This window comes from Phodopus roborovskii, unplaced genomic scaffold (assembly GCF_943737965.1).
Source record: "Phodopus roborovskii unplaced genomic scaffold, PHOROB, whole genome shotgun sequence".
Lineage (NCBI taxonomy): Eukaryota > Metazoa > Chordata > Mammalia > Rodentia > Cricetidae > Phodopus > Phodopus roborovskii.
The window spans coordinates 5,514,891-5,542,886 of record NW_026125554.1 but is presented as its reverse complement, the minus strand read 5'-3'; the positions used below and the strand labels follow the sequence as shown (position 1 = coordinate 5,542,886).

General features: G+C 49.6%; 1 protein-coding gene across 1 annotated transcript; it reads left to right on the top strand.

Moving 5' to 3' along the window:
- Nucleotides 1-7: 7 nt before the first annotated feature.
- Acsbg2 (acyl-CoA synthetase bubblegum family member 2) lies at nt 8-27,992 on the top strand. The gene is made up of 13 exons (XM_051177641.1): nt 8-165; nt 6,145-6,374; nt 10,037-10,125; nt 11,565-11,685; nt 12,860-12,943; nt 15,691-15,840; nt 18,661-18,837; nt 23,571-23,752; nt 23,842-24,075; nt 25,663-25,880; nt 26,784-26,923; nt 27,049-27,295; nt 27,883-27,992. The coding sequence occupies exons 1-13, from the start codon at nt 111-113 to the stop codon at nt 27,954-27,956; spliced, it is 2,001 nt and encodes a 666-aa protein (XP_051033598.1). The 5' UTR covers nt 8-110; the 3' UTR covers nt 27,957-27,992.
- The last annotated feature ends 4 nt before the right edge of the window (nt 27,993-27,996 follow it).

Sequence of the window (27,996 nt, the reverse complement as noted above, 5' to 3'; positions counted from 1 at the left end):
CCTCTGCCTTTCTTGCCAACCTTACTCTGTTTCCTTCTCTGATTCATTGCCTGTGGCTGTGCAGCATTTTGACGAATGCTCCTTGTGAATCTGGAAAGGCTGAACCACCAATGGCTCAGGAGAAGAAGGTGGAGGACCCTGACAGAGGCATGGATGTCACCCCAGGTCTGTGATGGCCAGAGAGCACCGGGGAGTGGGTGGGCACCGTGGCCCACAGTGCCACCTGGGCTATCTTGGCCGAGTATGCCTGACCTTCCTGGTTGGGCATGAAGTAGCAAGTGGTCAGCAATTTGGAATTCAGTCACTTAGACCACGGGTGACCACTAGGGGTTGTTGGCCCTTTGGGAACCTCACTTACATATTATCTAGTTTCTGGAGCTAAAGACAAAGGGCAAAAGTAACCTAAGGGGGGATTAAGTGAGGTGGATGACAGCTCTAGGCATGCTGCAGGACACACGATCTAGAGAGTTCTTCACAGAGCCTCTTCCGGGCCATTCAAAATAGTGTCAGCCGACCAAACTAATCACATAGGTACTTTGTTCTTTTCTTTTGCTTTTTCTTTCATTTTTTTGGGGGGGGGGCAGTTGGTTTTTTGAGATAGGGTTTCCCTGTGTAGCCCCAGCTGTCCTGGAACTTGATCTGTAGTCTAGGTTGACCTCAAACTCAGAGATCCACCTGCCGCTGCCTCCCGAGTGCTGGGATTAAAAGAACGTGACACCAATACCCAACTCACACAGATACTTTAAAAAAAATTACATGGGGCTGGAGAGATGGTTTGGTGGGTAAGGTCACTATCTGCTCTTGCAGAGGACTTTGGTTCTATTCTCAGAACCTGTGTGGTGGTTCAGGATTGCCTGTAACTACAACAGACTCCCCTGGATCTGAAGTTTTTGTCTCACCTTCATGGGCACCAGCCACTTGTGTGGTTCACAAACATACATGCAAACAAAGCATCCTTGCACATAAAATTTGAAAAAGGATTGTGTGTGTGCATGTGTGGTGCATGCATGTATGTGTGCATGCATGTATGTGTGCATGCATGTGTGTGTGCATGCGCATGCACCTTCCTTCATGATCACACACATCTACACCATGGAGAGTCGGCAGCACCTCTGTGTGTTACAGATCGTTCTTTGTCCCGGGCAAGTTCCTGCCGCTCTGGAGCCCCTAAATAAACACACAGACACTATATTAATTATGAAACTGTTGGCCAGTGGCTCTGTCTTAATTATTCACCCATAACTATTAATCTATGCATTTCCACATGGTCTTGGCTTACCGGAGAATGCCTTGTGTGTACTCTCTTCCTGGGTTCACATCTCATCTCCACTCTGCCTATACTTCCCAGCATTCTCCTCCTCTGGTAGCCCCGCCTATCCTTCCTGCCTGGCTACTAGCCACACCGTGTTTGATTCATCAACCAATAAGAGAAACATTCACACAGCAGGATATCCCCCATCATCTCTGTTGGCATTGTGCCCATGTGGGTGACATCCCAGGAGCCATTCCTGTAGATGACATGGGTGAGTGTTAGTGAGTTGGGGTCATTATGCAGGGACCTGAGAAAGCCCTAAGGTCAGCGTGTGATCTGAACAGCTTTGTTCACCCCTGTACCAGCCCTTCTCAGAGGAGAGGTTTGGAAGAGTGGACACTTCTGTAGTCCCTTCTCCAGCAGTCTTGACCTTGTAAAAACTTGCCTTGGAGCTTTGGAGATGGCTTCACAAGCATGGGTACCTCAGTTGCCCCAAAGCCCATCAGAAGGCTAGATGGGGAAGGCTAGTGGCTATGGATTGTGACCCTAGCCCTGGGGAAGCAGAGACTGGAGGGATCCCTGGGGCTCCCTGGCCCCAGCCCAGGCAGTCAGGGAGTTTGATTTCAGTGGAGAGACCATGCCTCAAAACACAAGGTGGAGAGCAACCCAGGAGGACATGGATGTTGACTTCTGGCCTCCATGTGTACCTGTATATATACGTATCCATACACACTGGTTTATACAGATGTATGTACACAGACACAAGTATAAGCACATAAACATAATGTACATATACACAAACATACTCATGAACATCAGTAAACAATCACAGATATAAACATACATATGCACAGATACACATGCACACACACACTGTTATGTGTTACCCCCATTGTGTAACAAGAAAGACTTTTCCCAAGGAGACACCAAGTCCACTCATCCCAGGTAGGGAGTCTGCAGCAGAACAAAGTATGGATACCACCAAAGTCCCACTTGGTGAGCCATGAGTTTTACTGGGGTCACTGACAGGAATATGGGTGAGGGGAGACAGCTGTGTCACCAAGATCCACCCCAGCATGGCTGACAACTCACAGAGCTGGAACCTGTAGGCCACCACACAGGGTGGAAAGCATCCTTTCCAGGTGCTTCAGCTAGCCTGAGCCTCTTCCAGCTCAACAACTCTGACAGCGTGTCTCGGCAGTTGTTAGCAGTTATATACATCTGTAGGGTGTGCCTTAGCTAGGGTCTCTGTTGTTGGGATAAACACCATCTAAAAGCAAGTTGGGTAGGAAAGGGTTTATTTTATCCTATGCTCATGGTCCATCATGAGGGAAATCAGGGCAGGAGCTGTAACAGAGGCCATGGAGGCTGCTGTTTATTGGCTTGTTCCCCCTGGCATGCTCAGCCTGTTTTCCTACACCATGCAAGAATGTATGCCCAGGATGGTGCCACATCCAACTGGCTGGGCCCTCCCACATCAATCATCAATCTAGGAAGTGCACCACAGACTTGTCTATACGTCAATCTGATGGAGGCATTTTCTCAATCCAGGCTCCTAGACACATCTAAGGTTGTGTCAACTTGACAAAAAACAATGAGCACATGCAGGGAGGAGCTGGTGAATCTGGTCAGTTTCAGGGACTTCCTGAGGGTTCTGAATTGTTTACTTTTGAGCATTCTTGGCATAGTGGCGTGTTTGATCTCAGAGGGAACTTCTACTCAATGCACATGTACATAAACGCACACACTTGCAGGTTCCTCCTCTCCAGCTTGCAGTAGTACATGCCCTTGGCTGTTGCTGATGCTCTGAGGCTGTGGCCTCCCTTCTGGCCTTCTCTGATCCTTGGTACGTTGGTTATTTTCAGTGGTATGGTGATACCATGACCAAAGGTAACTTAAGGAAGAGGTTTTATCTGGTTTATGGTTTGGAGGACTGAGTCCTTGATGGAAGAATGGCAGCAAGTAGCAGTCATGGCAGCAGGAACCAGGAGCTGAGAGCTTGCATCTGGAACCAGTGATCAAAGTAGAATTAGCATGGGGCTTTTTAATCCCAAAGCCCATTCTGCTGTGACATGCTTCCTGCAGCAAGGCCACGCCTAACCACCCACCCCTCCAAACACATACACAACAGCACTAGAAATAGGGACCAAGTATTCAAACATATGTACCTATGGGGCCATTCTCATTTAAACCACCCAAGAAGTCAGGACAGGAACTCAAGCAGGACAGGAACCAGCAGCTGATGCAGAGGCCATGGAGGGCACTGCTTACTGGCTTGCTCTCCATGGCTTACTCAGCCTGCTTTCTTAGAGAACCCAGGACCACCAGCCTAGGGATGGCATTACTAACAGTGGGCGGTGCCTTACCCATCAATCACTAAGAAAATGCCCTATAACAGAATCTTAAGGTGGCATCTTAATCAAGGCTTCCTCCTTTCCGATGACTGTACCTTTTGTCAAGTTGACGTAAATCTAGCCAGCACACAGGATAACCCCTCCACACACAGCCTGGCTTAAGCATCTCTGAAGCCACAGAAAAAGAATCCACAGTTCATTGACTCTTGCATCCCTTGTCCGTTCAAAGCCAGCACCTTGTAAACTGTGCTACCAGCTTGAGATGGGTCCCGCCCCCTTGGACCACAGCACTGCAGTCTTTTCATCCAATTGCTTCCCAGGAGCACAGATGCCCTCAGGAGTTAGAGCTTAGCTGGGTGGGGTTGGCCTGATGGTCCTTCCCTGCGTCCCAGTGCAGGGCCAGCCTCTCTCTCTTTTTCTCTGCACACTCTACATTTTGAAACTCTTGCTCTTTTTCACTCTAGACCTTCCTAAGAGTGGTCTCTCTAACAAGACAGAGCCAACATTGTGCTTCAAGCTTCCTGCAACAAAGGAAGAGCTCGTTACTTTAAAAAAATTGTTTTTCATTTCACTTTACGTTGTGGATGTTTTGCTGGCATTCACACCATGTGTTACGGTATCGTCAGAGGTCCCTCACAGTCTGGGGCATTTGGACTCTGGTCTCGAGCTGGTGCTGCAGGAAGTGAGTGTGTCACATGGGTAGGATTTGAGATGGAAAAGCCCTCTGCTTCTTGCCAGGGCTACATGAAAAGGTCCCCACACATAGATCAGACTTGCTTCAAGACCTCACTTGTGAGGATTGATGACTGGCTGTGTGTCTCTCTTTATTTTTATTTTTTAATATTGTATGTGCATTGATGTGAAGGTGTCAGAAGGTCCAGTTCCCCTGGAACTGGAATTACAGACAGTTGTGAGCTGCCACATGGTGCTGGGAATAGGACCTGGGTCCTCTGGAAAAGCAGCCAGTGCTCTTAATTAACTGCTGAACCATTTCTCCAGGCCCGTGAATCCCTCTTTAATTAAAAAAAATTCATCCCTTAAAGCTCCCCCCACACCACAACCAACCAAAATTTCAAGACGGTTAGCAGTGGTTCTCAACCTGTGGGTCAGGGCCCCTTTGGGAGTCAAATAACCCTTTCACGGAGGTCACCTAAGATCATGGGAAAACACAGACATTTACATTATAGTTCATAAAAGTAGAAAAATTACCGTTGTGAAGTATCAAGGAGCATAACTTCATGGTTGGGGTCACCACAACATGAGGAACTGTATTAAAAAGGGTCGCAGCATCAGGAAGGTTTGGAACCATTGAGAACTCATTGTATCTAAACCACAGTGCACTGATGCCCCATGATCCTGTTGTCTGAGACGGTCTTTGTCAGTTCCTGTTTGTTTTGTTTCCCCTTTTGGACACCATGTCTTGTTTAGCCCAGGCTGCTCTTTAACACACCATGAAGCTAAGGATGACCTCAAATTCCTCCATGTATGTGTGTGTGTGTGTGCATATGTGTGCAGGAGAACATGCACCCTAGTATACCCACATGCATGTGGAGGCCAGGAGGCAATGTTAGGTGTCCTCCTCAGCCACTCTCATGTATGTATGTGTGTGTGTGTGTGTGTGTGTGTGTGTGTGTGTATGCATACATGCATGTATACTTTCTATCCTCTGTCTACATCTATCCATCCATCTATCCCGTCTATATCCATCAATTTATCTATGGACTTACATCTATTTATCTGTTGGTCCATCTATTTGAACCAGTGGTTACAGGCCCACCATGATGCTCCTGGGTTTTGTGTTTTTCGTTGTCGTTGTTGTTGTTTTTAACCTGAGCACATAGGACCTGAGATCAAGTCCTCATGCACACACAGCAAGCCCTCACTGACAAAGCCTACTCGTAGCCTCCAGAGCTCTGAGCTGATAAACAGGAGACACTGTGCCTGGCTCCTTTAAAAAAAAAAAAAATTACATTTATTTGTCTGTTTTTGAGGGTGGGGCTTACCGCTGTATACATGTGGAGCCAGCTCTCTCCTCCCCCCCCCCCCATGTGCATCCAGGGGCTTGGACTCAGGCCAGCAGCTCGGTGGCAGCACCTCTAGCCATTGAGCTTCCAATATTGGATAGAAATCCTGATGGGGGCTGGAGATGCTGCTTAATGGTTAAGAGCACTTGCTGTGCCCTCTTCTGGCCGTCGTAGGCACTGCAGGTGAACAGTGCAGACGTACATTCAGGTGAAACAATCACCCACATCAATAAATAATTGTAAAAATTCTCTGAAGGCCGGGCTGTGGTGGCGCACACCTATAATCCCAGCACTCATGAGCCAAAGGCAGGCAGATCTCTGTGGGTTCAAGGCTAGCCTGGTCTACAGAGCAAGTCCCAGGGTAGCCAAGGCTACCAAAACAACCAAAACAGAAAAACAAAAAACTGTGTGAAAATGCCCATGTAGGGCTGAGGCTGTGACTGGGCTGTAGAGCATTGGCCCAGTATACACCAGTGCTCCAGCTCAGCACCACCCACACCTACGACTCTTACAGCTCCTCCCAGGCTGTGGAGCACTCACTGTGATGAAGAGGTGCTCCTGAGGCTCTCCAGACATGGGCCAGGCCATGAGACCCCGATGACCATTCCCGAGCTGTTTCAAGAGTCTGTCGAGCGATTTGGTGCTTACCCAGCCCTGGCCTCAAAGAACGGCAAAAAGTGGGACACGCTGACTTTCAGCCAGTACTACGAAGCATGCCGCAAGGCAGCCAGGTCTTTCATCAAGGTGAGCAGCTCCCTGCATCAGCCATTCAGAAGCGGTGGTCCATAGAGTGGGGTGGTAGACTCTGGGGTCCTAAGTTCTGAGCCAGCCTAGGGTACTGGAACCCTGTCTCAGAAAACAAACAGAAAGTTAAAAAGGAGCTGGGTGGAGCCTCAGTGACCAGAGTGGTGTCTCAGCATGGGCAGAGAGCCCGGGCTCCATCCTCAGTACCACATACAATCAGGTATGGTGGTGCACACCTGTCACCCTCACTCAGGCAGGGAAAGCAGGAGGGCTGGGAGTTCAAGATCATCATGGCAACAGAGTGAGCTAGGGTCTAGCCTAGGCTACATGATTAGACACCATGAACAAGGCAACTGGGACTGGCTTACAGTCTCAGAGGGCTAGTCCATGACCATCATGGTGGGGAGCATGCAGAATGCGTGCACGGTGCTGGAGCAGTAGGTGAGAGCTTACATGTGGTAAGCAAGGTAAGAGTTGGCCTGGGGTGGTATTTGAACCCTTCAAGCCCACCCCCAGTGACACACCTACTCCAGCAAGGCCACACCTCCTAATCTTTCCCAGTTCCACTCACTGGGGACCAAGCATTCAAACATATGATCCCATGAGTCCATTCTCATTCACACACATTCCGCTCCCTGGCCTCCTAGGCTTGTAGCCATATCATAGTGCAAAACTGCATTCAGTCTAACTTCAGAAGTCCCTATAGTCTAGCACAGTCTAACACTTCCGAAGTCCCAGGTCTCTTCTAAGGACCAAAGCACTCTCTTAACTGTAAAATCAAATCAGAGCTTGCACACTTCCAGCATGCAATGACTCAGAACATAACGTTATCATTCCAAAAGGCTGGGAAGAGAGCATAGTGAGGAAACCAGAAGGATGGAGAGCTGGCAGGGAACTCCATGTCCTGTCCTGTCACTCTGGTGTCAGCTTGGATGGCTCTTTGGGTCTGCATGCTTTCCAGTATCAATGACAGCAGCACACTTCTGTGCCTGGGTCTGACTCCCTGCCTGAAGTGCAGCTCCACTCCATGGCAGGTATCCCACATTCAGGCATCTCCATCACCTGGGGTTCTCTAATACATCCCAGGCTTCACTTCCACAGCCTCCATGCAGGGACTCCCCTACCACATGCCTGGCCTCTGCGCTTCCTTTAACCATGGCGGGACATTCCAAACCACTTTACTCCTTACCCTTCGTGACCAGAACCATATCCTGATGCTGCCAAGGCCTGCTGCCTCTTGGGGGAAGAGCCTAGACACCCCAGACCTTTGTGCGCATGTGCTTTGACTCATTGCACAGCCTTCCTTTAATTTCTTCCATACGTTGCAGGATTAGCTGAGTGGGGTCTCACCCTGAGGGTACCACTCCTTTATTTCAGCATCAGACTTTTCTCTAAGCATGTCATACCCTTGAGCACAGGACTTGGCCCCAACATGACATTCGTGATGCCGCCCAGAGCACATTTTGTACTTCTCTTTGCCCTGCTCACTCCTTCCCTTGTAGACCTGCTTAGATCACTAACAGTCATGTGACATAGTCAATATTAGGCTGTCTTGAAATCTCATTTGCCCACAACATTGGTCCAAATCTATTCACATTAGCCTCAGGCAGAAAGTAGCCACATTCTTCATCAAAATATCCTAAGTGGCCTTTGGCCCTGTTGCTAATACTGTCCTCTGAAACCTCTTGAGTTGGGCATCCATAGTCTACAGTCTCCCAGCACCACTGTCTTCCAAGATCATCCTAGGATGGCCCATGAAGGCCCACTTAAAGCATCCAGCCATTGTCCTAATCTAAAGCCCCAAAGTCCATAATCCACCAACAAGTGGCATGGTCTGGCCTGTCACAGTTTTACTCTGCTCCCTGTCACCAACTTCCATCTTAGTCAGTGTTCTATTGCTGAAGAGACACCATGACCAAGGCAACTCTTATATAAAAAGGCATTTCATTGAGGGGCTGGCTTACAGTTTCAGGATCTTAGTCCACAATCATGGTGGAGGGATCAGACAGGCATGGCGCTGGAGGGCTACATCCTGATCCACAGGCAGAGGGAGGAGGAGTGAGGCTGGGCCTGCCATGGGCTTTTGAAACCTCCAAGCCCACCCCAGTGACACACTTCTTCCTACAGGGCCACACCTTCTACAGCTTCCCAGACAGTTCTACTACCTGGGCCCAAGCATTCACATATATGGGCCTCTGGGGGCCATTCTCATTCAGACACCACAGTAGATACAGATAAACATTATTTTAAAAAGCTTGGGGTGGGAGTGGTGGCTCAGCTGCTAAGGACTCTTGCTGCTCTTCCAGAGGACATGTTTGGTTCTTGGCAGTGGCTCAGGCTAAAAACTCCAGTTTCAGGAGACACAACACCTCAGGCTTCCATGGGCAGCGGTATGCAGATGCACACATCTGCGAGTGTGCACACACGTGCTCGTAATTAAAACTAAGGAGGTGAAGGGTGGATCCTAGGTTACCCACTTGTGGCCTGGCCTGTATGGTGAGTTCCAAGGAGAAGCACAAGGCTGTGCCTGGAAAAGTACAAAGGCGTGGGCCAGGCCCCACGCTCCCCAAAGGGGCTGTGCTTCCTGAACCTTTCCCAGCAAGAACTGATTTCAAAAGCCAGGTGTGGCTGTGAGTTCTTGCATTCCCCACCCCCACCCCCAGCCAGTGGGTGAGCAGAGGCTCATCCCAAAGGCTCTCAGGTGTGGCTGCTTGTTCCTGAAGCCCCTGAACAGGTGGGTGAACACAGACTCACTGGCCTGGTGCAGTGGGACACCTGTCTCAACACAGGGACAGAGGAAAAGGTGAGGTCCTGTCCAGCCTCCTGCATACCCATACACCCAGATGAATGGCATGTGAGCAATGACCCCTGAGGATACCCTCTGTGGGCACATGCATGCACAGGCATGCACACCATTCATACACATTTCCTACAAAAAAGGCATAGAATTAGCAGACCACCCAGAATGTTCTCTTGTAAGTATATGCTCGGAGGAATCATGACCAGGGCCTTACAAGAATATCCATACATCTGTAGCCACCACAACAATGTTCACACCAGCCAAGTGCCCACAGTGCTGGTGCATAAGCAAAGTGTGATGTGTCTGAACAGTGGGGTGCTATACAGCCTTGGAAACAGGAAACCTGATACATGATACTGCATGGACAGCCCTCCCACCCCCCACCCCCAGGACAAGATACTTGATGATGTGAATCTTACACAGAGGACACACACTGCAAGATCTCATCCTAAGGGGTTCCTAGACCCATCAGACCCACAGCACCAGGAAGTGCGATGTGGGTTCCAAGGTCTGGAGAGGGACAGAGTTAGCATTGAACGTGGGCAGAGACTCATGTGGGGGAAATGGAAGAGTCTTGAGGCCGATGGTAGAAATGGCTATACAGCCAAGTGGACGTGCTTTCTAGCCCTGTCCCACAATGACTTCTGCACCAAGGGGACTTCATCGCATGGATGCACAGAGGGCAGTGAGCAAGCTCCTGGCACTGGAGTGCAGGCTGCACAGCAGCCCCCTGCTCCCTGCGACTGCTTTCGCGCTGGTGTTTTTGTTTGTTTGTTTCTCCCCTCCTCCTGACCAGATCTTGAGTAGAAGTGGTCATGCCCAGGAGCTGATGGCAGCTTCCTTCTGTTTTTGTTCCCTCCAGCTGGGCCTGCAGCGTTTCCATGGCGTCGGCATCCTGGGCTCTAACTCCCCTGAGTGGGTCATAGGCGCCATCAGTGCCATCTTGGCTGGGTATGTTCCACCGCTGGGGTCATGTTGACGAACCACTGCCACCAGCTGCTCAGTGTTGGGTCCGGGAGCTGCACAAATATTGAGAACTAGGCCACCCAAGTTAGTTGAGCAGAGGCAACTTTAGTTCATCACCACAGGGGACCAGAACTTCTATCTAGTCAGGGCCACAGGCAGATCGGGTTCTGACACCATGACTTGGAACAGAGTGAGTAGCCTCTTTTTAAAGCAAAAGTCACAGGTAAGGGGGGCGGGCAGGGGTGACATAAGAAAGAATTTTTACAGTTTCAGATTTGGGTATTGGCACATTCCGGGAATTTACAATTTGTTATAACAAGGTGTTTCTACAAGCTTAATGGGGTTTGCTTACACAAGTCTGTGGTTATCATAACACAGCTCCTGAGACATCTGGGCTCTTAATTTTTAACCAATATGTCTTCTTGTGACTGCAGAGGATATGGGACAAGGGTCATGCACAAGATGCTGGGTAGATGGCTAATGTTCTTGAATTATTGTTGACTCATCACAAACCTGGATTCAGATTGGCAGGTCAAGAGTAACACCCCCTCCACCTGTGACCTCGGCCTCATCTTCGTTTTTAAAATAGCTTCTTCAAATTTAAGATTTGTGCACATGTGCGGGTGTATATTTGTGTGTGTGCGTGTGTGTGTGTAGATGTCCAGAGGCCAGGAGAGGGGGTAAAGGGGCCAGATCCCCTGCAGCTAGAGTTACAGGCCATTGTGAACCAAGGTGGTGCCGGGAACTGAACTGGAATCCCCTGCAGGATTGGCCGTCCCTAGCCCCGGCTGAGTTCTCAGAATTGGAGTCCTCTACGGAAGCCTGGTAGTTTGGGGCTCTGTGGTAAAGTGGTCCTTCCAAAAACACACAGCCCTGGCTAGGGAGCCAGCTGGGTGGTCAAAGGCTTCATGCTATCAGTGTGAGGACCTGAGCTCAATTCTGAGAAGCTACGTAAGACACTAGCACTGGCTGGGGAGATGGCTCAGAGGACAAAGGTGCTTGCCACCAAACTTGCTGACCTCAGTCTCATGCCTTGGCTTCAAGGGTAGCAGGAGAGAATCAGCTGGCTACCCTCTTACCTCCACGGGCCCACTGTGGGATGAGCCACCACATCCACACAAATGCATGTAATCCTAAAGAAGAAGACATTGTGGGAAGAGCACTGGCTGCTCTTGCAGAGGACCCAGGTTTGATTCCCAGCACCCACATAGCAGCTCACAACTATCTGTAACTCCAGTTCCAGGGGATCTGACTCCCACTTCTGGCCACTGTGGGCCCTTTATGCATGTGAGATACACAGTCAGACATACAGACAAAACACCCGCATACATTAACAAAATAAAACAAGAAAGTCTTTAAAGAAAGGATGATCTCTTTCAAAAGCACTGAGTCCGCCCACGATTGAGTGTGTCTTGTGTCCCCAGGGGCCTCTGTGTTGGTATTTATACCACCAACTCAGCTGATGCCTGTCAGTATGTCATCAAGCATGCCAGGCTGAACATCTTGCTGGTGGAGAATGACCAACAGCTGCAGAAAATCCTGTCGGTGAGTGGGACTCCGGGTGGGTGCTGGGATGTACAGTCTGAGGCATACCCACAAAAGATCTCCAGAAGAAACTGCCTTTAGGGAGCAGGGTGAGTGTGGGGAGGTTGATCCCCAAGCCTTCCCAACCACAGTCTAGCTAGCCTCCCAACCCAGGAGGCTAGCACGGCTAGGCACCTGTGACCCCGAGCATTTATGTTCACTTTCATTTGTATTTTTTACGGATGTTACAGAAACACCTTCTACTCCTCACATGTGCATAGATGCCCAGAACTTGCCTGGGTTTGCAGGATGGTCTGGAACCCAGGGGGCCAGATGAACACATTGTTCAGTTTAAGATTGGCCATCAGGGCCTGAGGAGGTGGCTCAGTGGGAACCTGAGGCTGAATCCCTATGCCAGGAGCCAGGGCCAGTGGCACAGATCTGTCATCACAGTGTGAGGATGACAGAGATAGGACCCCGGCCAGTCAGTCAGTGAGAAACTCTGCCTCAAAAGACAAGAAGAGAGTGATGGAGGAAGATGCCCAGCATTGTTCACCCCCTGATGTTGTCCTCTATACACATGAAGATGCACACACACATAGACACAAACGTTAAAAAATTAAAATACAAGAGCTGCTATGGCAGTTGGGTCCATGTTGCCAGTCTTGGGTCAGACATTATCTAGAAACTTTTCAAGCAGGGACTACATGTCTGTCCACCTGTGGTCTAGTTGTTGGTCATGTTTATTCAATGAATTTCTTCTATGGCCATGTCAAAGAAAGCATGTCTGTCAGTTTCGAGCTGGGTCCTCAGGTAGCCCAGGCTGGTCTCCAACTCACTGTGTAGCTGAAAATAACCTTGAACTCCTGATCCTCCTGCCTTCATCTCCTGAGGACTGGGGTGATAAGTGCCATCACACCTGATTGATGTGGTACTGAGTACACACCACAGCACGTTGTGAATGCCCACTGAGCACAGCCCCAGCCCTGATTTTTAAAAACGTCTTTCTTTTAAAAAAATTACATCTGTATATGTGCATATATGTGTGCTGGTATACGCATGCCATCGTGTGTGGAGGACAGAGGACAGCTTTGTGGGGTTGGCCCTCCTCTCCCACCGTGTGCAGGCGCCTTGATGAGCAGGCCGGTGCAGATCCTGCGTCCCAGGACCCTGAGTCCACAGGGAACTCTTTCAGATTCCACCGGACAAGATGGAGACTGTGAAAGCCATCGTGCAGTACAAGCTGCCCTTGGAGGAAAGCATCAGGAACCTGTACTCCGTGAGCGCGGGAGGGGCGGGGCTGTGGGAGGGGCCTGCGGGAGGGGAGGGGCTTGAGTCTGGTTGAGATCGTAGGTGGGGACACAGAGGTGAATACACAGTGAGTGGGCAGGAACTCCTTGAGGAATTGTGCAAGGTGGTGGTGGGGCCTCTCTAGGGAAGGAGGTGGAAAGGCCCACACAAGAGAGTGGGTGGGCCCCTTAGAAAAGTGTGTGTGGCTACAGAGACAGTGTTAATGGGCGAGCAGTGGCAAGTGTTTCTGTTCTTGTTGAGATCCCTCAACTCAAAACCAGTAGATGAAGGCAGGAACTCATTATTTTGTGCCTGTCAGAAAAAACAAAGTAGTTGGAAAAAAAGAAAAAGAAAAAAACAATTGAAAACTTAGTTGATTAAAACATGTTATTTAAAATCTTATTTTCAACTTTCAAGGGGGAAATTGGCATATCTGTATTTGCATGTTTTATCTTTTTGAGACACAGACCCATAATCTATATCAAACTTATAGCCTACTATATGCTTTTTCTCTTTTTTCTTACAAACCTTACTGCATTTACTTGTGTTAGGAGTGTATTATTTGTGGGGGGGCGGGGAGGTAAGAAAGGTCACCTCTCTCATTCCATCATGTGGGTCCTGGGGTAGTCAGGCTTGACTGGGCGGGCTCATCAGTCCCACGATCTAATATTGTAACATCTATGTACATCGTGGAATGACTACATGGAGACAGTTAACACACATGGCTTCAAGTATTTATCTTAAAAAAAAAAAAAAAAAAAAAAAGCCCATTGCCAGGCATGGTAGCCACACAGGAGGATCTCTGTGAGTTCAATGCCGGCTGATTCGGCATACATTGAGAGTTCCAGGAAAAGTGGAGCATGATGGTGCACACCTTTAATCTCAGCTCTCAGGAGGCAGAGGCAGGCGGATCTCTGAGTTTGAAGCCAGCCTGGTCTACAGAGCTAGTTCCAGTCTCGAAAAAACCAGCCAAACAAGATTTATCTTTGAAGCAAGGCTGGGGACACAGGCCTGCTATCCTAACCTATAGGAAGATTCAGATAGGAGGATTGTGAGTTTAAGGCTAGTGGGAGCAACAACTAAGACACTCTATTAAAATGAAGAGGCTCAGAAGTAGAAAGGCTGCTGAGACTTCCCAGTGAGGGGTTGGGGGCGTGGTCAGGGGGGTGAAGCCACTGCCTAGAATCCCCCAACGAGGGGCTGGGGGCAAAGCTGTCTGTCTTCTTGCCTGGTGTGTAATGAGAGATCTTTAATGATGAGTTTTAAGAGGAAAGAAAAATCAAAAGTAAGCCTCCTTAGTTAGAAGTATCCCTGACTAACTCTTCAGGCTTGGCACTCTTGAACTTGGGGCAGAGGACCCTTGGTAGGGATAGTACTGAAACAGTGGGATGCTAAGGCTTGCCTCTAGCCTTTGGCCACTAGGTGGCAGCAGCATCCTCACTGTAGGAACAGCAAGTCAGTACAAAGATTATGCCATGTTCCCTCTGAGCAGCAATACCCCTCACTGGGACACTTACAGGGGATGGTTCTGTTACACAGCAAGGTATCTATCTATTCCAATCCTATAAGGTTGGAATGGAGGTAGATCTGGATATGTTGCCCAGGCTAGTCCTGAATTCATAGCCCAGGCTGGCCTAAAGCTTGACATCCTCCTGCCTCAGCCTCCTGTGTGCTGGGATTTAAAATCTTGCTACCATGACAGGGGTTCAAGCCTACAGTTTTAAGATTGAGTTTAAGAATACACGTTTTTATGGACCAGTGCCTCAGTCTACTTAGCTGCCCTGGAAAGATCATCTGAACCTAAAGGGTGCTATTGCCTTTAGCCCCAGCAGAGGCAGGCAGATCTCTAAGTTAGAGGCCAGCCTGGTCTAAAGAGTGAGTTTAAGGACAGCCAAGATTATACAGAGAAACCCTGTCTCAAAAAGAAAAAAGGCAAACCCCAATTGTCGTGAAGAAGGGAGGCCAATTGTCAGCCTCTTTAACTGCAGCTCAGAAAGGTTTTATGTGGCTAATCTCCTGGCTCTTGGCCCCCACCACCGCAGGACCCTGCAGTCCCATCTGTACAGCCTGTATTCCTCCTCTTCACAAACTCTGACTATTCAGTCCTGGATTGATGAGATACTCTGGCTTCCTCCAGTCAGGGATGACTTCTGGGTGGGGAACCTTGACAATGTGAGCTCAGGAAGCCTAGGATGGGAGCTCCCTCCAGGGAATCACCTGCCTCTGGGGGTTGGGCCAAAGAGAGGGCTCAGCAGGTAAAGGGGCTTGATCCTGGAAACTCACATGGTAGAAGGAGGGAACTGACTTCTGTAGGTACACTGTGGCATCTGTTCCCCAAGAATGCACCCCCAAATAAGTAATTAACTGTAACTCTCAAAATCTTCTGTTTAAACTATTTGAGGGTCAGTCTTTTGTTATTTACAACCCATGCTGTCCTTCAGGATAGCATATACACCAAAGGGCTAGGTCAGGGGACCACAGATGCTTGTCCAAGGCCACAGCACTGCCAATCAGTCAGTCACTTCTTGGGACAGCCCAAAGAGAGGGTCTAGCATTCCTGTGCTGTAGATGAGGCCTGTCTGAGCTGACAGGCCCTGGGGGCGTAGCTGGGGCATTTCTGAGCACTCTCCCAGCTGTTGGCCCTTCCTCTGTATTAACTGGAAACATGTCTTGGGGTAAGCCAGTGGGATGGATTCTGAGCAGGAGCCAGCTAATTCCCCACCTTGCCATCCACAGTGGCATGACTTTATGGAGCTGGGTAACGCCATCCCCAACGTGCAGCTGGATCGCATCATCTTGAGCCAGAAGGCCAATCAGTGCGCAATTCTCATCTACACCTCGGGCACCACAGGGAACCCCAAAGGGGTGATGCTGAGCCATGACAATGTAAGCCAGGGTCCCCCCCACCTCTGCCACCAGCATGTTCACCTCTGGGTAAAACAGAGCAACATGGAGGGGTGTGTGAGGTCTGTATGGGTCTTTTCTCATGGGGAATTGGGCAGTTGGTAGAGCTGGAGGCTTGGAAGACCTGGGTCCAAAGCCAGGCTTGGTGATCTTGGGCAAGAAAACTGATGATGCCATGCCTCAGTTTCCCTGTCTGTGAAATGGGAGTTGGTGTCTTGGTTTCTATCTGGTGGCTTTTTTTTAAGTGTGTGTGTGTGTGTGTGTGTGTGTGTATGTAAATATGTCTCTCTGTTTCTATATGTTTGAGTGAGTGTTTGAGTGTGAGACTCTGTATGTGTGTGGGGGGGGGACCTGACCTCAGCTGTGGTCCTTCAGGGGTTTCTATCTTGGATTCTTTGAGATAGGGTCTCTCAGTGATCAGGCCAGGCCAGATGGCCATGGATCCTCCTGCCCCACCTCTCTGGGGCTGGGATTATTAGTGAGCACCATCACATTGGCTCTGGGTCTCCATGCAGGAAGGCACTTTACCCACCAAGACATTTCACTGGCCTGATTGGTTTACTTTATTTTGTTTTTAGATTTTGAGATAGGGTGTTATGTAGCCCAGGCTGGCCTCAAACTTGCTGTGTAGCTGATCCTTCTGCCTCTGCCTCTGCCTCTTGAGTGCTGGGATGATGGCATGAACACTTGTCACTGATGTCTTCCTCAATTGCTCTCCATCCCATATATTGAGTGAGGCCTCCCATTGGGACTCAGGATCCTAGGTTCAGCTGTTCTGGGATCCTTTGCCTCCACCTTCCAAGTGACAGATTGCAGGTGACACATGTGCACTGTGCTGGACAGTTTTGTTAATGACAAAGCCAGCGCATCTGAGAGGAGGGAGCCTGCATTCAGAAAAATCCTCCATAAGACCAAGCTGCAGGCCAGCCTGTGGGGCATTTTCTTAATTAGTGATCTGTACCAGGCCACCAGCCAGCTCCCAGATCATGACACAGAGACTTAGTTATGAATGTCGGGCCTCAGCTCAGCTCTCCTCTGGACTGCTCTTTTTAACTTAAATTAGCCTGTTTCTCTTTATCAACCTTTGCCTTGGGGCTCCTTGCCTTCCTTCTGTGTGTCTTACTTTGGCTGCTGGCCGGGGAATCCCTGTTCTCTCATGTTCCTTCTCTTTCTTCTTGCTTTTTCTCCAGCCTAGATTTCTCCTCCTATTTATTCTCTCTGCCTGACAGCCCCACCCATCCTTTCCCTGTCTAGCGTTTGGCCATTCAGCTCTTTATTAGACCAATCAGGTGCCTTAGGAAGGCAAGGTGAAACAGAAGCAATATATCTTTACATAATTAAACACACATCCTTACATTGTTAAACAAATGCAGCATAAACAAATGTAACACATCTTTGCCCAGTTAAAATAATATTCCAAAACAGTGATCAATGAGGAGGGCCCACCATTGTGAGTGGTGCCATCCCTGGGCTGGTGGTCCTGGGCTGAGCAGGCTGAGCAAGCCATGGGAAGCAAGCCAATAAGCACTCTCCATGGCCTCTGCATCAGCTCCTGCCTCCAGGTTCCTGCCCTACCTGAGTTCCTGTCCCGATTTCCTTCAGGACTGAAGAAGCCTTCCCCCCCCCACATTGCTTGGGCCTCACAGCACTGGTGACTGTGACTAGAACACCACTCATGTCTGGATTCTGGAGACCTGAACTCCAGTTTTCAGTCTTGTGTGAAAAGAGTTTTTTAGCAGAGCCATACCCCATCCCCTGCAGATTGACATTCTAGATTAACCATCACAAAGCAGTACCCTTAGATTCACTCCTCCTGCTTGCTGGGGTAGTTCTACACAATTGGGATTCTGTTTGTATGCATATGGAGCATGTCTTCCCAAGTCACCCTCCCCCTTCTTTTGGGGACGGGGCCTCTCATTGAACCTGCTGTTCACCTGTGGCCAGCCACCAAGTCCCAGGGAACCTTCTGTATCCACAAGCATGACAGTAGTGGGTCACAAATGGGAAAGGTTGGGCAGTGGCTTTAGTACGGCATTCTCCATACGAGCATGGGATCCTGAGTTCAATCTTCAGCACCCTGGGCGTGGTAGGAATCCCATGTGAGGTGGGACAGAGACAGGAGGATCCTAGGTGCAGTAGGGGGTGCTCACTGGCCTGGCAGCCTACTTGAACTGTTGAGTCCTAGATCCGGCAAGAGACCCTGTGTCAAAAAACAAGGCAGAGGGGGCTGCAGAGATGGTGCAGTGATTAGGGGTGGAGTGTGGAACCCAGCACCCACATAGCCATCTGGGCATCACATGAGCCTGTCACAGCTGGAGGTGAGTCAGGCAGAGACATGAGGGTTTCCAGGCTTACTGCTGCTTCCTAGCCTGGCTGCAAAGTGTCCAGTTCAAGAAGAGAGCCTGCCTCAAAGGGGTACACACACACTCACAGGTAAGTACACATCTCAAGAAATTGTGTATGTGTGTGAGAGACAGACAGACAGACAGACAGCAGGTGTCTGTGAGTGTCCTTGGAGACCAGAAGAGGTGATATCTGGAGCTGGAGCTATGGGCGTACATCAGAGCCACCACGTGGGTGTGGAGAGCTGAAAGGGCCCTTCCTCCCTCTGCAGGAGCAGCGAGCCACCGATCCACCAGCAAGCCACTGAGCCACCTCTCCAGTCCTGTAGCTAAAATTTCAAAACAGTGAGGTGGGGAGCAGTTGAGGAAGAAAACTGGTCTCTATCACACATGCATGTGCACATGTGCACAGTGGTGCTTGGGTGAGGCATCAGAGCTCTGGATTACCCTTGTTTTCTAGATCACATGGACCGCAGGGGCCTTGGGCCAGGAGCTGTATCTGGGCCACGCTTCAGGGCTCCAGAACACAGTAGTCAGTTACCTGCCACTCAGCCACATTTCGGCCCAGATGATGGATATCTGGATCTCCATCAAGGTCGGGGGACTCACTTTCTTTGCTCAACCAGATGCACTCAGGGTAAGGCTGGGTGAGGGCCCCAATAAGCGTCTGGACTTCTTTTCTCCATCTTCCTTTCCTATTTCATTCCACAGTATTGAAAACAGCTGAGTAAATTTTCTTAGTTTTATCCTGATGTGAAGAACAGTTGTGTAGACTGCACCCTAAACAAGTTCAGTAGAGACCTGAGTGGCGTTGGAAGTCTGTATCACCTTCAATATCTCTTGCATTTATGTATTTATTTGGGGTATGCGCCATGGTGGGCACATGCTGGTCAGGGGACATTTTAGGGTCCATGGACCATTCTTTCTCCCACCCTGTGATTTTGGGGACAGACTCAGGTCATCAGGCTTGGTGGCAAGTGCCTTCACCCACTGAGCCAACCTGCTAATTTCCCCCTTTAAGAAAAGGTTATGTGCTCACATATGTGTGCACACACAGGCTCCTGTGAATTCCCAACCTCTAGGGTCAAGTCTGGCCTGAGAAGCACCAGCTGCTCCCGCAGAGGACCAGGGTTCAATTCCCAGCACCCAATAGCAGCTCACACGGGCATGTAACTCCAGTTCCAGGGGCCCAGTGCCCTCCGTGAGGACAGACATTTTTGCCTGTCATTTTTAACTCCTGTCAGTGTTCTACTGTGAGCCGGCTGCTTATCCTTGTGTTTGTCCTAGGGTGGGATAACTAGAAGCAAACCCTGAACTGGGTTTGTAACTTATTGCAGTGAGATAAAGATTGGATGGAAAAGAGACAAGCAAGGAGCAGCAGAGAGGACTGAGCTAAGAAAAGAAGGTTGAGCCAAGCATTGGTGGTGCACACCTTTAGTGCCAGCACTTAGGGATGCAAAGGCAGGTGGATCTCAGTGAGTTTGAGGCCAGCCTGGTCTAAAGAGGAAGTTCCAGGACAGGCTCCAAAACAATACAGAGAAACCCTGTCTCAAAAAGCCAAAAAAAAAAAAAAAAAAAAAAAAAAAAGGGAAGGAGGAAGAGGTTGAGCAGTGCAGTGCCAACAGACCCCTGGGGAGCTCTGAGCATGACTCAGGTCACAGGTGGTGCACGTGGCCACACGCTCAGCACGTCTGTGTGCTTGTGTGCAAGCCCAGCTGCCCAGTATTGCAGTTCTGTGGGAAAGAAGATGCTGTGGCTCATGAGGGACCAGTCCCAGGGTTGGACTGGAGCCCTGTGCGTGCCGCTCCGCAGGACCTTCTTGGCTTCCAGCTTGGACCCTGTTTTCTGGGGTCTTCGAGGTCTTTCCACCCCTCCCCACTTCCTTCATAGAGCTGGAGATGACCGTTAGAATAGCCGTGGAAAACAGATGCCCTTTGCAAACGTCACAAAACCACATGAGAAGTCTGAGTCCACATCATTCTTGGCTGCCTCATATAGTGACAACAAAAGAAGCCGGTTATCACAACATACATGTGTCCTTATGAGCGCTGGGCTAGAGGTTCAAACTGGCCCGTCAAGTGGCGAAAGTGGAGGTGTCACCAGGGCTGGTTTGTCTCAGAGCATTTGGGGGAGACCCGTTTTCCTGCCTTTTCCAGTTTCTAGAAGGAATGCTGCCTGTATTCCTAGGCTTGTGGTCTCTTCCTTCATCTTCTAAAACCGTATTATTATGTATGTGTTTATGTTCCAGGCAGTTGGGTCCCCACATGGGTGCTGGGAACCAAACTGTGTGCTCTGTAGGGCCATCAAGTGCTCTAACTAGTGAGCCTGCCTCCATCCCCTCTTCCCTCTTTAAAGCCAGCTGCTCATTATCTGCAGTTCCATTCCTAACACAAAGCATATAAGCACAAACATCAATGGACAGACACTTGCATTCGAACACAGAAAAACACATGAACACAGTTCACATATTCAAACAAACACACACGAACACACCATAAACACAGTCACATACATAGACACATATATGTAAATACACTGTCTCAGGTAAGATTTCCATTATTGTGATAAAATATATTGAGCAAAAGCAAGTTGGGGCCAGGAGGTGGTGACCCATGCCTTTAATCCCAGCACTCAGGGGCAATGGCAGGCCAATCTCTGTGAGTTCAAGGCCAGCCTAGTCTACAGAGCGAGTTCCAGGACAGATTCCAAAGTTACAGAGAAACCCTGTTTCAAAAAACAAACAAGCAAACAAAAAATGTTAGGGAGGAAAGTGTTTCTTTGGTTTATATTCTCCACCCCTGTTCATCACTGAAGGAAGCCAGGACAAGAATACAAACAGGGCAGGAACCTGGAGGCAGGAGCTGATGCAGAGACCATGGAGGGTGATGCTTACTGGCTTGCTCCCCATGGCTTGCTTAGCCTGCTTTCTTATAGAACCCAGGACCAGACCAGCAGCCCAGAGATGGCACCACCCACAGTGGACTGTGGTCTCCCAAATTGATCACTAATTAAGGAAATGCCCCACAGGCCAGTCTGGTGGAGCCATTTTCTAAACTGGGAGTCCTCTTCCCAAATGACTCTAGTTTGTGTTAAGTTGACAAAACACTAACCAAAAATGCACACAAACATAAACATAGACATGCAAACATACAAATAAACACAGAAATGTACATTTACACACAGTGACAAACATAAATACAAGCATATAAACACAATGAACACACATATAAACACACATAGATGCCACACTTACACCTGCAGTCACACAGCATACATGTGGGCCTCAGTCCCCTGCTGATGCCCTGTCCCTGCCATGTGGACCCTGGACAGGACACTGAGCCTCCTGATCACCCAGGAAATCTGGTTTCTCAAGATCCTTAATTTATTGTTACTCTTTGAATTTGTATTAGAGTTTAAATTTAAAGTGAGTGCTGGCTAAGGCATCTGGGTCATGTTAAAAGTGAAACTCAATGGAAACAGTGAAGTGTGTAGATTCACATAGAGTCACATGCAGACTCAGACACAAACACAGTTACATGTTGACACAGACACGACAGAGCTACACACGGCCTCAGACACAGTCATGAGACGCAGACACAGCCACACACAGACCACCACAGAGACCCAGAACCACACACAGACACACTCTGCCTGACAAGGAGCCTGAAGACCTGAGTTTGGTCCTCAGTCCCTTCAAGATGGAAGAGAGAACCAATTCCTTCCAGTTGCCCTCTGACCTCAACAAGAATACCGTAAAGAAAGTGAAAGAAAAAAGTCATTCATGGCCAAGTTTAATCCAGATAACCAGGGCTCTGTGGTTTTCAATATGATGGATGTTTCTGGTGGCAATCATTCCCTCCTGTGGGCCCCAGAAGCATTGCATACCACAAATATTAGAGCTGATGCTACAGAGACATCTCAGCTGGTAAGATCATTTGCTGCACAACCATTAGGACCTGAGTTCAAATCCCAAATGCTCATGTAAAAAGCTGGGCGTGGCTACTTGCATATACCCTTCTCGCGCGCGCACACACACACACACACACACACACACACACACACCCAGTGCTGTGGGAGTAGGAGGTCTCTGGGAATTGCTTGGCAACCTAGCTTCAGGTGCTAAGAATGAGTTCCTCTCAAGCGAATAAGGCAGAGTAGCCTCAGGACACCGGCCTTCCTCCTCTCCCCTCCATGTGTGTGGCTGTGTTATCTTGGGTGTTTTGTTTGTGGAATAGGATGGGATGCAGGGTAAGTGCTCACCCCGGAGCTGTGTGCCAGACCTTTGAGTGTATCATGTGTTTCCACTGACCCAAGAATCCCTTTTGCATATTTTTATCACATTTAGGTTTCCCCCGCTTCTCCATTGCCTTCCAATGCAGGTTGTATATTCATGTTTTTAAAGCATCATCCTCACTGACATTTCCTTCATTATTAATGATGCTGAACACCTTCTCATGGGTTCACTGACTGCTTGGATTTCATGTCTTCTCTTTCTTTCTTCAGATGTTTGTGCCCTTTTTCTTTATTCTTCCCTCATACATTCATCCTGACCATAGCCTTCCCTCTGCATCCTGTTATGTTGTGTCACTGGGAGACCTGCTCCCTTTAGAAGGAAAAATGAAGACTACTTGGATTTAATTTCTGTTCAGATCTTCTGCATTTCAAGTTTTCTTTGTATATCTAATTATGTTGATTTTTAAGGTTTCTTTAAGCATTCAGGTAATGAAGCCTTACCAGGTGCCATGATTTGCAAGAGCCTTCTAGTTCCCTGGCTGTCTTCCGTTTTTCCCTTCGTGGTCTTTTTAAGTGTGAAGGAAGTTTGGCTTTGATGAGAGGTTCAGTTTATTGCTTTTCCCCATGCCCCGCTACCACAAAGATTTTCCGGCTTTCCTCTGTACGCTCTTTACATTTAGCTCTTCACTTCGGGTTGATTTTCATGCTGGCTGAGAAGTAGGATTGTAAGGCAAGCGTGACTGTCTGCTTTCATACATGAACATCCTTTCCCAGTTGCAGGGAACTACTCAGGATACACGTGCTGAAGTCAAATGATCATAAGTGTAAAATGATGTCTGTGCACCAGTCTGTATGCTTTTACACACACATCCACACATCCACATCCACAAACACACATGCACACATATTCATGCACACATGCACTCACTTGCATACTCATGTTCTTGCACACGTGTGCACATGTGCAAACATGCATACGTGGGGATGGGGGAGTGGATGAATCTGAATCTGATTGGCTGCTGTGAAGCCAGGGGGTTGTTGCCTATGTCTGATACAAAGGCTGCTCTTGAGGAAGGGAAAGGGACATGTGTGGCTCCTCAAGGAGCTGCAGTACTTCACCTGCTCTGTCCCGCATAGGGCACCTTGCTGTACACCCTTCAGGAGGTGAAGCCTACTGTTTTCCTGGGGGTGCCTCGTGTCTGGGAAAAGATGCAGGAGAACATCAAGGAAAATGTTTCAAAGTCCTCCAGTCTGAGGAAGAAGGCGTTCACATGGGCGAAGATGCTCGGCTTGAAGGTCAACACCAAGCGGATGCTGGGGTAGGCACAGTGTCCTGTAGTGGGTGTGAGGGAGCATGGAGGAGGCTGTGCCATCTGAAGCTAGGTCTCCTTAACGATGCCATTCCTAGGAAGCAAGACATCCCCATGAACTACCGCATGGCCAAAGCTCTTGTGTTCACGAAGGTCAGGACCTTCCTGGGGCTGGACAACTGTCAATTCTTCTTCAGTGGGGCCGCGCCGCTCTCCCAGGATGTCTCAGAGTTCTTTCTCAGTCTGGACATCCCCATTGGTGAAATATATGGGATGAGTGAGACCTCTGGACCCCACTCAGTGTCCACCAAGAACAGCTACAGAGTGTTGAGGTACCAGTCTGCTGCAGCCCTCAGGAGCCCCCAGAGTCATGGCGTGACGTGTGAAGGGGGTGGTGACTGCTGGGTGACACATCCTGAGCCTGGGCATCCCAAGGATCCCATTCTCCAGTCTCCCTGCCCAGGACCTCTGGCTTAGCACACAACCTTCTGGGAAGGGCACTTGTTCTAGACCCATCTATCATGTTGTGTGACTTTCCCTGGGGAGACTTGAATGAATGTGTGTTTACCCCAGAGAGAGCACCAAAAATACCAACGAATCACTTCCTCTCAAGTGTACCTCAACACGCTTATTGGGGTGATTAAAGACTGTGGGTCAGAGGTCGCCGACAGGAGTGCCTGTAGCACGTCGCCCACAAATCCACAGCAGCCTGGGCCACACCTCAGAAAAGCCGCATCCAAAGCCCCTGCACATTTGACAGGCAGCTCCAAGTGTCTCCCTGGGACTGTTTCGTTAGTGGAATCTGGGGCTGGGCTCCGAGGCATTATACGTTTCAGGGATTCTCAAGACTTGTGAGTTTTCATTACTTCCTGAGTTCTAAGAGGCCTCCTTCCAGGAGGCCATGTTCTAGTCCTGAGGAAGATATTGCTGCCTGATACATGGTTTCCCTCCCAGTGCCACTTAAGTGTTCTGTGACCTCAGGACCCCATTGTCCTCCAGCTCAGGAATCTCCCTGGTTCTTCTGTGGGTTCTGTGCAGCTCATCTCACCAGGTCACAGTGATCCTAACCTTGCACACTGAGGGGCCCCTCTACTGTGGAGGCTGACCTCTTCCAGAATCCTTTAGCTACTCTGCTGACCCTGCTCCTGCCACCACATTGTATGTCTGGCTTTCTGCTTTTGCATGAGGTTTGCTGGCATACAGAATGCAACCGAGAGACCAAAATAACAGTAATGATAACAGCAAAGGAGGAGGAGGGGGGACGAGATGAGGAGGAAATGGAGGAGGAGGATAACTGGAAGTTGATGGTGTCCTTGGACTGCAGACACACCCTCGGGCACACTTCAGCTACATGTGGCCTTCTCTACCCATGACCACATCATGTCATTTTACCAGGACATTAGTCGCACTGTTGGCTAGACTGAGGAGGAGCCTCCTGTGTCCACCTCCCAGCATTAGGATGGCAGGCATATGGCCCCTTATGGTGTACACAGTGCATTTCTATAAGCCAGTGGACGAAATGTGCTGCCTCAGTTTCCCTTCTGTGCCTCTTCTCATAAGGTTGAAAGCAGCTACCCACACATTCCCTCTCTGTGTAATGTTTTGTGCTGCTGTCCTGGCCATCACATGGCTGTTGCCCCCAGCGTTCTCATAGGAGAAGTGGCTCGCTGTCATCCTAGGGTCTTCAGGGGTTGTAGTAGTGGATGTAGAAACAACTTCTGGTCCTTTGGACCTTTCAGATGCCCTGAATGTGGAGAACCTGAACACTGGGTCAGACCAATATCCACTGAGTCTCAGAGGGGCCTGAGTTCAGCTGGGACAGCCGAGGAACGTCAGGACTCTGGGTTGCCAGTATGGGAGGACCCGGGGACCACACCACCCTGTCTCTGATCCACTTTTATGGCTCACATCCCCGACAGCTGTGGCAAGGTTTTGAATGGCTGCCGGAACATGCTGTACCAGCAGAACAAGGATGGCGTGGGTGAGGTGTGCATGTGGGGCCGGCATGTGTTCATGGGTTACCTGGACATGGAGGATGCTACATTGGAAGTGCTCGACGGTGACGGCTGGCTGCACTCTGGGGACATGGGCCGAATGGACAACCAAGATTTCCTTTATATCACCGGACGAATCAAAGGTGCCAAGAGCATTTAGGGCAAAGAGTACTAGATGTATTAGGGAAACTGGCAGGAATTTTGGGGTGTCCAGGCTGCCAGAGGTACAGGCAGTGTGGGGGATGTTAGGGTGTCAGGTACTAGGGGCACTAGCAGCATTCCCAGGTCACCAGGGTCCTTCCCTGTAATACTGGGAGCAGGTTGCTCTAGACCTGAGACTTGTGCCCCTGAAGCCTTGTGCCGGCTTTGCCAAGCAGTAGAAGAGCTAGCCAGGAGAGGCCAGGAAGTGTCAGAGAAGCTTCAGAGGGAGTGTGGGGTGGCCCTGTCATCACAGCACTAGGGAGGCTGGGGCAGGAGAATGGGGCAGCCTGGGGCTTATCCTGGGCTGCACAGGGAAAGTCAAACAACCCTGCAAAAAAACTTCAATGCATTCTGTCACCATGATGAGCACTGTAATCAGAAGCAGCGTAAGGAGGGAAGGGTTTATTTAGCTCACAGCTCAGGCCACACTCCATCATCCAGGAAGTCAGGACAGGGATTCAGGGCAGGAACCTGGAGACAGGAGCTGGTGCAGAGGCCATGGAGGGTGCTGCTTACTGGCTTGCTCCCCATGGCTTGCTCAGCCTGCTTTCTTATAGAACCAGGACCACCATCCCAGGGATGGCATTACTCACAGTGGGCTGGACCCTCCCCCATTGATCACTAATTGAGAAAATGCTCCACAGGCCAATCCAGTAGAGACATATTCTGGTTCGGGTCCATCTTCCCAGGAGACCTTGGCTTGAAAGTTGACAAAAACTAACAGGACAAATTCTGTCCATGTGGGGTCCTGAGAACGTAGATGTTGGCAGGGAAGCCAGCCACAGCAGTCTTTGCCCTGGTCCCAGGTGGGTGGGACCCTGTACCAAGCTGGACTCCCATTCCAGAGATCCTGATCACTGCTGGTGGTGAAAATGTGCCCCCCATCCCCATCGAGACCCTGGTGAAGGAGAAGATCCCCATCATCAGCAACGCTGTGCTGGTGGGTGACAAGGCCAAGTTCCTGAGCATGCTGCTGACGCTGAAGGTGACCTAGAGCTGCGCCAGCCTCTGGGGGCTGCAGGCAGCTGGGGCTCAGGCTCTGCTTTGTGGCTTGGGTTGGGGTCAGGGATGACTGGGGAACATGCATGGTGACAGGCTGTCCTGGGGTAGTGTGAGACAGACCAGATGAGCGGAGAGCCCCTGGACAAGCTGAGTGCAGAAGCCATCAACTTCTGTCGGACACTGGGCAGCACGGCAGTCACTGTGTCGGACATAGTGAAACTACGAGACCCGCTGATCTACACAGCCATCCAGTGTGGCATAGACATCGTGAATCAGGAAGCGATCTCTGATGCGCAGAGAATTCGGAAGTGGCTCATTTTAGAGAAGGACTTTTCCATCCAAGGTGGAGAGCTGGGTGAGTAGCCTGGCCTGGGCCTTTGAAGGGTGACTCTGGATTAGGTCTGTGGAACCAGCTAGGACATGGGACATTGTCGCTTTTACCAACCATTGAGCTCCCAGCTGGCCTCCATGTGCTGCCCTTTCCCTAGGACAGACACATTCATGCTCTGGAGCTAACACCAGAACTCCACTGGGCTGGAGGGACTGATCAGTGGTTAGAGCATTTTCTCCCTGTTCCCCACCCCCAACTCAGGACAGAATTCAGATCCCAACCAAGTCTGGTAGCTTACAGCCATCTGTAACTCCAGCTACAAGGGATCAGATACCCTTTTCTGGCCTCTTTACACAATACACTCAAATGCACACATATGCCCCACATACAGAAGACACATCATTAAAAATAAAATAAATCTTGAAGAAAACAAAAACTTTATTATAGGCAGAACCCTCACTACCACGAGTCTACATGAACATCTCATAATCCCCTCTCACTGAGAGCAGGAGCAGACATCCAGGCCAGCCCTGGGACCCTATCCCTGGTTGCCCATGATGCTTGTGGCCCTTTTCCCTCCATAATTTAACTGCCCTCTCCTTTTTCCACAGGGCCGACATCAAAACTCCGGAGACGTATCATAACCCAGAAATACAGACTCCAAATCGATTCCATGTACTTGTGACTGCTGTGGCAAGAGCTTCCTTGATGTCCTCATGGTGAGA